The sequence below is a fragment of the Mya arenaria genome, chromosome 5 (genome assembly GCF_026914265.1).
Source record: "Mya arenaria isolate MELC-2E11 chromosome 5, ASM2691426v1".
NCBI lineage: Eukaryota > Metazoa > Mollusca > Bivalvia > Myida > Myidae > Mya > Mya arenaria.
The window spans coordinates 78805856-78819581 of NC_069126.1; the positions used below are offsets into that span (position 1 = coordinate 78805856).

Here is a 13726-nt window from a genome sequence, read left to right on the forward strand (position 1 = left end):
ATATTGTTCGTGTGTTTCATATTCAGAATTTACATTATAAGTAAGCTCGGCCCAATTTCGCTACACAAGCATCATTTGAATTATTTGAAAGATAAATCAGAATCCACATGTTTCACACGTTATTTTGGTGATAAACCATGTAAGTAGACGGAATACCTAGGTAAATCTATGATTGTTACTGAATAGTCGCAGACGCAAAAGTTGTTTTGTCGATTGACTGGCTCCCGTTTCATCTTTATTCTCAATATCAAAACCGAAAGCCAATACTAAGGGAAGCAACTACGCACGTATAGCAATGCAAAGGGAAGCACATCAGTCAAGTTTTTCGTATAATGCGGAACAGGGGGTAGACAGAAACTAAACTACCAGATTATAAAAATGATTCATATTTTATAATATATTGTATTAATCATTATCATTATCAAACTTTACATCGTTATGTAATAATCAGTTGTCAAGTAAAAATTATAACGCTTCGTGTACATGCTAATTTACATGTATGTGAAGAGCTGTCTAAACACTAAGTAAATGGAAATAAGTTAAGTATTCCTAAAAATAAACAGAGACGCTAGCTATTAGAAGAACATAAACGTACGATATTGTTTACGATCTTCTTCAATGTAATACCTAGTATAATTCGAGAGGAATATGTTTTTTACAGGTGTTTTTAATGCACGCTCAGATTATTGGACAGAACGATGTGCTTCAACGTGAAAAATGAAGGTCAGGTTCCATTATTGTTACGAATTATTAATGAGAAAACATCCAGGAATGTCAAATTCCAGCAATATAAAATTTCCATACTACCTTGTAGGGAAAAATCTTCTGTTGACCGATAAGCACTGTCACCAAATTTCATTATGTTTGATTAATGAATAACCAAATACTACATACTATAACTATTAACCCTTAAAAAGTAATTATGTCAACAAACACTGTCACCGGGTATCATCACATTTGCATAATAAATTATTACCGCGCTTAAAATTTTACCTAATCATCACACGTTGAGGTGACAAAAAATATTCTTATTAAATCGTATTACTTTGGCGATTTTAATTGTAATCAAAAAACACATGGTCACATGACCGACGATTAATTGCTGTGTTGACTAGTCGGCGGAGCCTTAAACACGTATTGACCTGAGCGTATCATTTCGCGTGCGAATCGCCTGGTTAAGAAACTGTTACGTCATGAACTCAACCTCAGATGTAAACAAACATGGCGTCTGGTGAGCGTTTTGCTTGCCTGATAGTTATACATAGTTACATGTACGTTACATGTTTAATTGTTGAAAGTGAAGTTCTTTTAAATAATTTGCAGAATTTAAATAATTGTATACTGTTTTTTTCAGGCAAGATTAATCTTGATATATCTGTTTAAATTCTACGTTTAATCTGAAAATTTAAAATCTATGATACATTTAAAAAACGATTTACTCTTGGTTTATGTTATTAATCTTAGACCATAGATTTAATAATAAAACAATTGTTGCACTTCGGTTTCGGTCGATTTAGTAATTTATCGACCTGATTAAAGGGATATCGACCGAGGGCGTAGGAGTGTGTTTCCATGTACATGTATTGCAATATATCCATAGTAAAGAAAACACCCGGATAGCATAGTTTAAAATATTTTTCTAGATTTGTGTATACAATATTTGGAATGATAAATAGTTAATCAGTTTGAGTGTACTTTCGTTATTTTTTCTGCATAGTATGGAAACGCTTATGAGTCTGAATGTAATGTTAATTTATTGGTACCGAAAAATCATGCCGTACATCAAGACTTCATGTACAATTAATATAAGGATAAGATGAGATGAGAATGATTCAATTCTTATCATAATTGCGAAAGTCTATTTTATAAAGTTCAGATTGATGATATTTTGCCTTAAAGGCATGGTTACAGCTCAGTAGTTTATCTTAATTTTAAAACTTTGCATAATAATTGTTATTTGCCGACACAAATGTAACAACATACCGAAATTTTGACCGAAATATTGAAGCGTGGTACCTTGATAAAACAAGCTCTGCTTTATAAGGCATTTATAAAAGAAATATAAGATGTAAACTAAATACACTTTTTACGTATTGAACAAGTGTTTCCGGTCATTTGACCAGTCATAGAAAATCGATTCCCAATTCCCATGAAAAACTATGTCGAAGTTGATTCAAATAAATGAAATATATATAAAGAAAGTAACATCAACTTCATATACAGAAACAGAAATATTTGATAAACACATACATGCAAACATAAAGGTATTTTAAATCATAAGTTTTTCAATACCCATAGGACATTGTGTCATATCATATAAAAGTTTATTATTGAGACCGTTGGGAAGTATTATTTTAAGTTGTGTATTCAAAATGTTCCTTGAATACACATTCTAGGTTGTTATGAACAACATCAATAGGAAAAAAAACAACATTTTAGCCTCCAATGTAAGAAATGACTTTAAGTTTTACAGCTTAACGTACTAATGAAGATGCCGAACTTAGAAGGCAGATGTCATATAAAGAAAATATTACAAACTGAATATCATGTCAAGTTGGATCAACATAGGAAACCCAAAGTCGAGCTGGATTGAAAAAATGCGTTTAGCATTCAGAAGTCTGTGTTCGATAATAGAGATTTGACATTTTGAATATGATTTTCGAACCTATTCAACATTCCTCAAGTTGGAATTTATCTTAATTTGAATTTAACCAGGGTCCTAATTAGGAATTCAGATGTACATTGACTTCCTTAAGAAAAAAATATGTTTTGCCTTTTGTTTTAAAACATCTAGTCACATTATGTTAAAAATCGGAAGATATGGGCCAAAATTGCAATTTTTGAATCACTTTAAATCGTTATTTCAACATTATCAAAAGAGGTGCGAGTACTCATTAAATATTAAATTGTCTGGAATAATCATCTAATAAACCAATGCCGTTTGCCGTTCAGCATTTTCTCGGCTTGGCAACCATTATTGAGTCCTCCCATGATGCGTTTTCGGAATGTTGTTTGACCAGCCAAGCTTAGCAATACTATAAAAATATATAAAATGATTTCTTCAAAGTCAAATGTAATATGTTGGGTAAGTTGGACATTCAATTATCTTAAGCGTTTCATGTCAACTTTTATTTCCAATTTTCTGAATGCTGAATTTCGTCTTGATAAATTAGTTTTAATTTCACAGAATGTCGACTGTGGTTTGTCCAGTCAGCTTAATAATCCATATTATTCGACGAGCAATTCAGTATATTATTTTTTAATATGCAACGTTATTGTTATATCTACAAAATGTCAAATGTCGTTCGCCGAGACAGCTGAACATTCATTTCTCGATGTTAAATGTTCGTTGAGACAAGTCAACAGTCAATATTAAATATTCTATGTCGGCTGGGTTCACTTATATTTTCTAAATGTTATATCGAACTCCATACTATAAAGCTTAATAAATAACAGGGGTATTTGGTAAGTACTTAAGTTCTACATAACGCGCCTTAATTATTTAATACAATCATATTAAAAATCTCGAAAATAAATGTTAACTTTAACATGAATATTACTTTAACGATATTTTGCCTAGCACTTTGATTACAACATACATAAACATGATTTATTGTCACAAAATGAACTGTCCGTTTTCTTAATTGGAAGTTACGTCAAAACATTCCTGCAAACACGATGTTCTTGTATGTGTGTGTATCTGAAAGCATGAAGACATACATATTTTACGATATTATCATTTGATCTATGGGCGGTTTATGAGTATTTGGAAATGAAAAGTTAACAAAAAAAAATGTTATTTAATACATGTCTTTATCTACAAAACTCTGAGAACTTTTAAATGTTAAATGTTTCATCAAAACGGTATTGTTTACATAGGCTTTTCAATTAAAAAAATAATTACTTGTCTATCGTTCCTGATTAACAAAGTTGAACATAAGAGAATAAAACAAACTGTACTATGTGCAGTTGGTGACTTCTAAACGTCAACGTTCATATAAGTTCGCAGAACAACCTCCTCTTGTTTCGATTGTGTGCAATAAGATGTAATACTGAAAAATAGTCACGTCAATGCACTTTTATTTAAATATCAAAAGTTCAATGCATATGTTTTGTAACGACTAAAACACATCAACGTTCTTAAAATGTTCGTATACAGCTCCTTTTTCAAACGGATTTGACGTGATTTATTAATTTGTTGGAAACACTTTTATGAACTCATTTGTCTTGGCGTTAGGTATTTCTTTGACGTCTCCAAAGAATGGGTAGCCATTTGGTATGTTTGCCTGACTTTGGCATAGAGTTCCTTGGGAACAAGGCGTGTATGTCACAATTAACGCCATGAATAGATCAACTCAGACTATCTGTAATACTTACTAATTAATCACTACGCGTCATTCTTTCAGTAAAAACGTCACATCTGATTCTTGGTAAAATTTTATAAAAACATTTAGTATTTAAACTTTATATGCAATAATAAAGACATGCTCGTTACTTTCATAAGTACATGCCTTGGTTTGGCTTTTTCGGTCTGGACCGGAAACACATGGTATATGTAATTTAACTTAATCAGTCACCCCAAGATCTGATAAGTAGTTACCTACTATAATACAAAGTAAGATTATAACCTAAAATCCTTATATTGAGGGGTAGCTACGCATTCGCATACGCCACTAAGATGCAATGTGATCATCTAGAGCGGTTTACCCAGGCTGTTGTATATTTCCTACGTTTGACAGGAAAAAGTAATATATTTAAAGAGGTCACACCTGACCAAGTTTTACAGTAAACGAGAACGTTAAGAGAGCTCAGATGTAGTGATCTTGATCATTTAAGATTGAAGATACTTTAAAAACATCAAATGTACTGTTAGTTTATAAAGGACTTATTTGCGTAAAAGCATGTCCGTATGCACATAAATTGCAAAAAAGACAGCTTAGTGTCACTTAAGGATAATATGGCTTTATTCAAAATACATCGATGTTGCGTTTGTGCAAACTTACCGCGCCTCATCTCGGTCTACAAGAATAAGAACAAAACTTGAATCAGACAAAAATATACATTGCATGGAATAGACACCTTTTACGCATGCGACAGCGAAAAAAGAAACTGACACAAATTGGTTGTGAAAACTACTCTACCTTAAACATTTATAACATTTCTCAAAAGTTAAATAATGATTGATGTTGAGTCTCCTGGTACTCTTTTAACATTCTCACCTAAATCTGTATACGTGGCGTCTTTAGCTTTAGACTTAAGTGACTCGTAAATAGGAAGTCCGAGATGTTCTGGACTTTCAGTGGCCGACCTGAAATTCATATAGTTTAGTCAATGTATTCCTATTATTCAATGCAGGGTTAAACATTGGTAAAATATTGATATTCTAATGTTTGTGACAAAACAACGAACAATCACGTAATTAGGAAACAAAAACCATCGTGCAATTTATTAAATTGAATTTAACAAAGACGTTTTTTGTACAAAATAAATATATCACGAGTTTAATGCAGATGTGTGAAATCGACAAAAAATATGACATTCAAATATGTGTACATATAAGTGGCATTTGCGGCACTCTGTTTGTTCTGCGAGCTGCGAATTAATATTTTATATGCTACAAATAAATATTCTGTCGCAAATGATATCAATACGAATGTAGCGAATAGTGCAATATTGTGAATATGAAAATGTCTCCATTGTTCTAAATGTGTCGAATGTTGTAAATGCTGCGAATGTCGAACAAAATTAAATTTGAGATACCTGCGATTGTCGAGAATGGTGTCAATGAAATATTTGTCAAGAGCGTTTTGAATGAACCAAATAGTGTTGTGAATGTCGTGGATATTGTGAATGTCGTGAATACCGCGAAGGTTGAGAGTTTTGAAAAAGTTTGGAACATTCGCAAATGGTGGGAATGTCGTGAATATTGCATTTGCTCAGGAATTGTGTTTATTTGGAAATGCCGTAAATATGGTGAATGCTTTGAATGTCACGTATATGTTGTGTTTCAAATGATACAATATTTTGGAATGTTATAATTATTGCGAATTTGGAATTTTGTTATGTTGTGAATGTTGCAAATGCCAACTATGTGCAAATGGTGAGAATGTCGTGAATGTTACTAATGCTCATACATTTACAGAATTTAAACATGTACTCGATAACGTAAATGTCGTGAATCGTTCATGAAAATTACTGAATTTCGAGATGTCGATACAGTCGTTAATGTCGTAAATTTTGTGAATGGCACTTATGTGTTTGATGTTCCGAATGAAAGGAAAATTGTTAATGTTTTAAATATTGTAATTGCTGTGAACGTTCTGGAATTTTTGAATTTGTAAATTTTGTTGAAAAGTATTGTTTAAAAAGTGAATATTGCGAATGTTGATAATGCTGTGAATGTTATATAGAGTAATCAAAGTCATCAATGTCACAAATGGAGTGTCGAGAATGTTGCGAATGTCGTAAATGCTTCAAATGAAGCTGATTTCGTTTAAAATGTACATTTTGCCAACTTCGCAAATATGAAGTATGTATATATTGTAAATATCATGATGTTTCCATTATGTCAAAAATGTTGTAAATGATCGAATATTGACGTGAATTCTGAGAATGTTTCTAGTGTTGCAAATTTCGTCCAGGTCGCGAATGATAACAATATGAGTGTTTTAGAGTGTTGTATATGTTATGAATGTCGCGAAAGTCGAGAATGATGCAAATGAAGCCGATGTCGTTAACGGCGTTTATTTTGCAAATGTCCAACATATTGTAAATATCGTGATGTAAAGCTGCAAATAATGAGAGTTTTGCGAATAATGTGAATGTCGTTAATGTTGGAAATGTTATAAGTGTCGTTTATTTTGTGAGTGTCTTGATTGATTGATGATAACACAAATATAATAAATGAAGAAGCTTTATGAATGTCTCAAAATTGGCGACTTCATCTTATTTTAAATCAGTTGGCCATGCTCTTGCAAAAAATGAGTTGAGATACACTTACATGCATATAACCCTTTTTTTAACTTATTTACAGAAATATTATCCATAACTCTCACCGACCCTTATTTATGCATAAACTTGTATTCATTTATTCTTAAGAACTTAATTTCGTAAAAGCACAACTTGCAAAGACGACCGTTAAGTGTGATTTAATGGGGTTATAGCTTTATTCAATTTAAATCGATAGTATGTTTGTGCAAACTTACCGCGCCTGATTTCGGTCTACAAGAAAAAGAACAGGCAAAAATCTATATTGCATTGAAACACAACTTTTTCACATGCGAAAACGACAATAGAATCTAACACAAACTACTTTATTTTTAAAATTCATCATATTTTCTTAGTAGTGAAATTATGATATATGTTGAGTCTCCAGGTACTCATTCACCGTTCTTACCTATCTCTGAATACGTGGCTTCTTTAGGGTCAACTGACTCGTAAATAGAAAGACCGAGATGTTCTGGGCTTTCAGGACCCGTCCTGAAATTCAGAAATGTTGGTCAATGTATCCCTATTAAACAATGCCGATTTAACATTTGTAAAATGTTGATCATCCAAAGTTGGTAAACTATTAATGACTTAAGTTTGTGACAAAAGCAGCGAACAGTCACGTAAATAGGAAAACAAAACCATCGTGTTATTTTTTATATTTAGTTTAACTAAGAAGTAAGCTGTTCATATCTATTACATCACCATTTTAAAACTTTTTTTATACATATGTGTGAATTTGACAACACATAATTATGTATTCGACTTTTAAAATTAGGTTTAAATGACATTGGCGGAATTTTGTTAGATCTGCTCTTACCAAAATTCGGAACATTAGCGACATTCGTGAATAAGATATCGTTATAGCACCGCGATTCAAGCTTTGCTTGAAACACTCTTCAAAATGTTAATCCGTTTGGAAAACGAGATATCTACAATATCAAACCATGTTACATTCATGAACTCTTCTTTATAGGTCGTGCATGTGGAGACTGTTGGAAATGTCCTAAATGTTGCGAATGTCGTAGAGTTTATGAATGTCGCAAAGGTTGTACATGTCTTGGCAAATTCACACATATGTAAAACAAAATATTTTAAATGGTGATAAAATCGGTATGAACAGCTTACTCTTTGGTCAAACTTAATATGATAAAGTAAGTGTTGAGGAAAATACAGGTGTCGATAATGTTTTGAAAGTTGTCAATCGTGTGAATGTCATATATGTCGCCAAAGATAATATGATGGGAATGTTAAAATATCGAAGACGTCATGAATGTTGCAAATATCGCGATTTTTTTGTAATCTCGCAAACGGTGTGAATATTGTAAATTTTGCAAATAAAGATACTGTCGCAAATGGTTTCAATTCGAATGTAGCGAATTGCGCAAATTGTGAATATGAAAATGTCAATTTTTCTGAATGTCGTGAGTAGACGATTATTCGGAATGTTGCACAAGTAGAAAAACGGGTTTGAGAATACAGCGTTTGTTGAGGATTAGGTCAATGAAATCTATGTCAAGAGCGTTCTGAATGATCCAAATAATGTGGTGAATGTCGCGGACATTGTGAAGTCATGATAGCCGCGAATGTTGTAAATTTTGAAAATGTAAAGAATCAATCAAATGGTATGAATGTCGTGAATATTGAAAATGTTCAGAATGTTACTTGATTTCGAAATGTCGTTTATATGGTGAATGTCGTGAGTGTCGTAAATGTCACGTATGTTGTAGATGTTCCGAATGATACAAATTTTGTGAATGTGGTAAATATTGCGAATGTTATGGAGTTCGTGAATGTTGTGAATGTTGCAAATGTTAAAATTTCGCAAAAGGTGAGAATGTCGTGAGTGTTGCCAATGCACATACATTTAATGATTTTCAAAATGTCTTCCATATCCTGAATGTTGTGAATGTTCATGAACTACCCGAATTTCGAAATGTTGTCAATGTCGTTAATGTCGTAAATTTTGAGAATATTGCAAATTTCGGGAATGCTGTCAATGTCACGAATGTCGTGAAACCTGAGAATGTTTAGAATGTTTCAAATGTCATCGATGTCGCGAATGATGAAAATTGTTTAGAGTGTTGTCATTGTAACGAATGTCGAGAATTTTATAAATGTCGAGAAAGACATTAATGTTGTGAATGTTGTGAATGTCGTAGATGTTGCAATAAAGTCGGTGTCGTTCAAGGCGTGAAAATTGAAATTGTCGCGAATGTCAATCATACTGTAAATTTGGTGAAATTTTCCAATGTGTCGTGAATGTTGTGAAAGATCGAATATCGCAAATGTTATGAATAGTGCGAATGCATTGAATGTTTCAAATATCATGACAAATGGCATGAATATATCAAATTGTGTGGATGTTTTCACACTATTCACAACTTCGACAACATTTACAACATTCACACAACAAAATATACTTATTTTGAATGTACAGTTATTTCGCATCGATTTAAAAACAGGATATAACGTTGTTAAAAAGTCATGTTACTTCAAAATGCGTGTGAATAAGAAATTTAAATATGTCGTTTGGATAATACACCGAAGAGTCAAGGCCCGATTCATGTCGAACAATGTTTGATCGTTAAACATACTTCATAGGCTTTATAGCATGTTCTTTGCGCCACTTATAAAAACTTATCTCCTTTTAGTTCTTGGATGGAAGAAGATCTTAAACCGTACATAGGTACACAATTTTATGAATGAGTAGAATGACGAGAATGTTGCGAATGTCTCTAATTTCATTTATGGTGTGAAAGGTGTCAATTCCGCAATTGTCTCAAATGTCGCAATCTATCGAATACCGGAATGACATAGAATGTTTTGAATATTGTGAATATTGTGAATGTAAAAAAATGTTGTGAATTTCGTAAAATTCCTGAAAAGTGTGAATGTCGCAAATATCGTCAATGTTGTTAATCTTGCAAATGTCGCGGATGTCGTTTATACTTATATGTTAAGGTCGAATAATGTATGTCCAACCATCTTCAGACAACCTTTTATGACAAAACCTAGTAATTTCATATATTAACTAAAGTTGAGCACTAAAATGCAACAACTTATGACAGTTAGTATTTCACACGTATGTTATTATTTGCTTAAATCAAATGTTACCTTACTATTAACTTACCTATCCTCATGTCCGGAATCTGGAAAATAACCGAGGATTAACTAATTGGGTGTGAGGGAGAGTGGTTATTCTGAATTCTGCCCTAAATCTTAAGAAATAAAGATAATTCATTGTTTTTTTGTAAAAGCTTATTAAGGGTTGCAACTAATTCTCGCAATGCAAAGGCATACTGGAAATTAGGCAGTAACCCTTTTTATGTGCATGGATACATAACATTGGTTTAAGATTGTTATCACTAACAATATTATTGTAAAAACAGTATATAACCAAGCTTTGTAATATTGCACTAAAGGTTAACGCAATATGGTTTATAATGTTAAAATGTGTAAGATGATATTGGTTTTAGACACGTCTTTGATTTATGTTTTCAATATTGATGTGCATCAGTATGTAGTCATGCAAACTTTAAAATGTAGTTTATAAAGATGACGCCATTACCCCTTGAGGTTCTTACAATAAAAATGAAAAATTTCCTTATATTAAAAAAAATCTAAACGACAATTAATATAAATGACAAAGGTCTACTTTTGTCTATTTAAAAAAGGTGTCCTCTAGCTAGAAATGGATAAAAGAAAATTACAAATAGAAATGCATTATGTGCATGTGACAACATGTACTTTGATAAGGTGACACTTCATACGGACACATACATATTCATAGTCATTTGATTTGAATACACACATTTGACAATTGGGGAATGTGATAATATCCGGTTAAATGATTTACATGGTCATGTATTTTTTGAAAAAAATATATACGTACTGTCGTCGCCTTTCCTTTCTATGCACAATATGACGAGCTGATACTTCTTGCACACAACAACACCAATGATTATCGCGGCAATGGCGACCATCGATAAAACCGACCCAGTTACCGCCCCGATCAATACTGCTTCAGACGCCTTGTCATCCGACACATCCGTTACATGCATAACTCCACCGTGAAGAACAAACGAAGGATTATTAGCGTAAACATAATGACAATAACAGGTTGAAAATAATATCAAAAATGTGAATATTAAAACAGTTATTATAACGGTATTGTTGTCACCAAACGTAATAATCATAATTAGCATAACTCACAGAAGATGAGACTCAATTCCTTATAACATGATGTATATCTAATGTTAATTGTTGGATTTGAGAGAACAGTCACAAAACGTTTAATTGATCCAATATTGTTGTTCAAAATATAGCAAATATCTATCTCCCTTTATTATATTCTCTTGCAAAATAAATGAAAGTTAAGTAAGGGCGTGTGAATGGTATTTATTAACTCTATGTCAGGAGTTTTTCAACACTACTTTCAGTTATAACTGAATAAACAAGTTGGCGGCTACCGTTTTTTCGTAATGGTTTCAAAATCCATGTACAGTGTACACAATATATATACTGCCTAATCAATTTGCCGTTTGTTTTGATTTATTTTATCAATGCCAACGTGAGTACAACGCCTCCCTATTAACCAGTTAATTGCAAAAATACGGTACAAATATGTTTATATGTAAAGTAGCCTATGTATAAGCGCATATATATGTGGCTTGCCTCTATAGTTTACATTGGACTATAATACTTTTTGTTTATTTAAGCTACATGTCATGAATGCAAAAACCGAACTGTTACAGTGATGTCGATTTGATTATTAAAGCACATTACATTTTAAGAGATTATCATGATATGTTATTATATATTTCCAGAGTAGTATTTGTGACTTTTAAATATATTCAAATGAATGTGTCTATTGTAATTGTGTGCATGCATATTATATCGCAACATATATAATAATAAGTTCGGCTTTTGGAATAATTTCAAATTGTTGCATTGAAAATACATATACAATTTACAGTAACAACCAGCTGATAAAACCAGGAACCCTGTTGTACATTTATATATCTAGGATTTAAACAGTAGGATCATACAAATGTTAATTCCAATTGATTATTCATATACGTTATACAAAAACCAGCAACTGAAAAATCCCACTTAGAACATTTATTTACTTTTATGCATCTATGATTGAAACAGTCGGATCAAATACTTCGGTCATTTTCACAAAGTTGTTCAGTTACATCTAACGGTCACAAACTGTTATGTTTTTATCCCTGTTGCAGTCTATGCATTGCGATGCGACAGGGATATTAAACATAACACTATTTGATATGACTGTTAATATTCATTTACTGAAATTGAGAAATAAACTAATAACGAAATACAATCGAAAGGTACGTTTCCAGATAAGCTTGCTACGTATCAAGTTCATCACTACACGTTAATCCTTAATGTTGTTATATAGCGGAAAACGTTTGTTTCATTTTCAACAACATTGTCCTTGGCCTTGACAATCAATTCAACAGCAAGGTACGTCTCCATATTTATTTGTAACAAATTAAATTATATCATTCCTAATCGATCGGAAATAAATCGGTTGTTTCTATTTAAAGTACCAGTGACCTTGATTGTATTACTCATTTATTCGACAAGCAATCTACTTCTACATTTCCATTTCAACTTGATACATCATAAGTGTTATTACGATTTGTTACACCTAGCTACAATTATTGAACGGAAACAACTTTGTGAAAGTAATCTGAACTTCAGATCGACACACTGTAATTTGCTATCCCAATGTGTGTATTCGTGTGAGCTTCGTGCAAACACAATCTATCAATTAACGTCAATCCAAACTAAAGCAATTACACGAAACCGATTTTTTTCTTGTTGATTTTGGTAATTTTTATATAATAATTCCGGGAGGTAAACATAAAACAGTAAAATGGACTGAAAAGACAGACTATAGGATGTATCAAAGCTGTTAAAACTTTTCCAAGCCCATTATCTGATAATTCACTAGAGCTCATATTGTCCCGCGACTACGCTATTATACACTCGGGTCAATTTTTAACCAACGACCCGGCCACGCCATACATTCATATCTGACTAGTATCTAACCTTTAGTTGTAAAGTTCAACAATCCCGTTTTTGAGCTTGTGCCGTCCTCATTGACAGAAAACATCCTGAGATAATACAGAGTGCCTGGGGCAAGTTCAGTTATTGTCGTGTTTACTGGCAAAGTGTCCTCCAGCGTCCCCTGAGGTAGTGAAAGTGTCGTCGTCCAACTTGTCCTATCACGACTGGTTTCAATTTTAACAGTTTGATTAGATCCTCCATGAAAGCCTCTTGTCCATGTCAAAAGGGCAGTTGTCTCTTGAACGTATGTAATTGATACAACAGCCGGTTGGCTCGATGGGCCTACAATTACATGTTGACAATTGAATGGCCTCAACTCAAGAGTTGCTGAAGCGATTAAACTAGCAATCGATATCCCTACGATATGTATTGACCAAAACTAACTCTACACAGTTTAAAGAGTGAAGGCGAGTTTGAGCCAAAAAAAAGAGTAGTCAAGGTCAATAAGTGTCCATTAACCATCTTCCATTTCTTATAAAAGAAGGATGTGTACTTATAAGACTATTTGATCCTGATGAGCAATACGCGACCCATGACCTGCGCAGAATACAGATATCTTTATTATAAAATTTAATCCAATTTTATGCATTATGTTTAGAAAAATAGAGCACATGACGGGCAAACATTTTAGCATAGTACG

General features: G+C 32.6%; 1 protein-coding gene across 7 annotated transcripts; it reads right to left on the reverse strand.

Annotated features, from left to right (window-relative positions):
• Positions 1–1644: 1644 nt before the first annotated feature.
• Positions 1645–13373, reverse strand: LOC128233644 (uncharacterized). Of its 7 annotated transcripts, XM_052947425.1 has the most exons (9): positions 13069–13369; positions 10883–11053; positions 10121–10139; positions 7397–7479; positions 7206–7221; positions 5220–5308; positions 5004–5019; positions 3961–4052; positions 1645–3700 (listed from the first exon to the last, which is right to left on the reverse strand). In XM_052947425.1, exons 1-8 carry the CDS (start codon positions 13130–13132, stop codon positions 3980–3982), a joined length of 531 nt encoding a protein of 176 aa, XP_052803385.1. In that variant the 5' UTR covers positions 13133–13369; the 3' UTR covers positions 1645–3700; positions 3961–3979. The 7 variants fall into 7 exon arrangements, 5 of the variants coding, with proteins under 5 accessions (XP_052803385.1, XP_052803380.1, XP_052803381.1 ...); XR_008260739.1 differs by having other exon boundaries at positions 3905–4052; positions 10883–13368; XM_052947420.1 differs by having other exon boundaries at positions 10883–13368.
• Between the last annotated feature and the right edge of the window lie 353 nt (positions 13374–13726).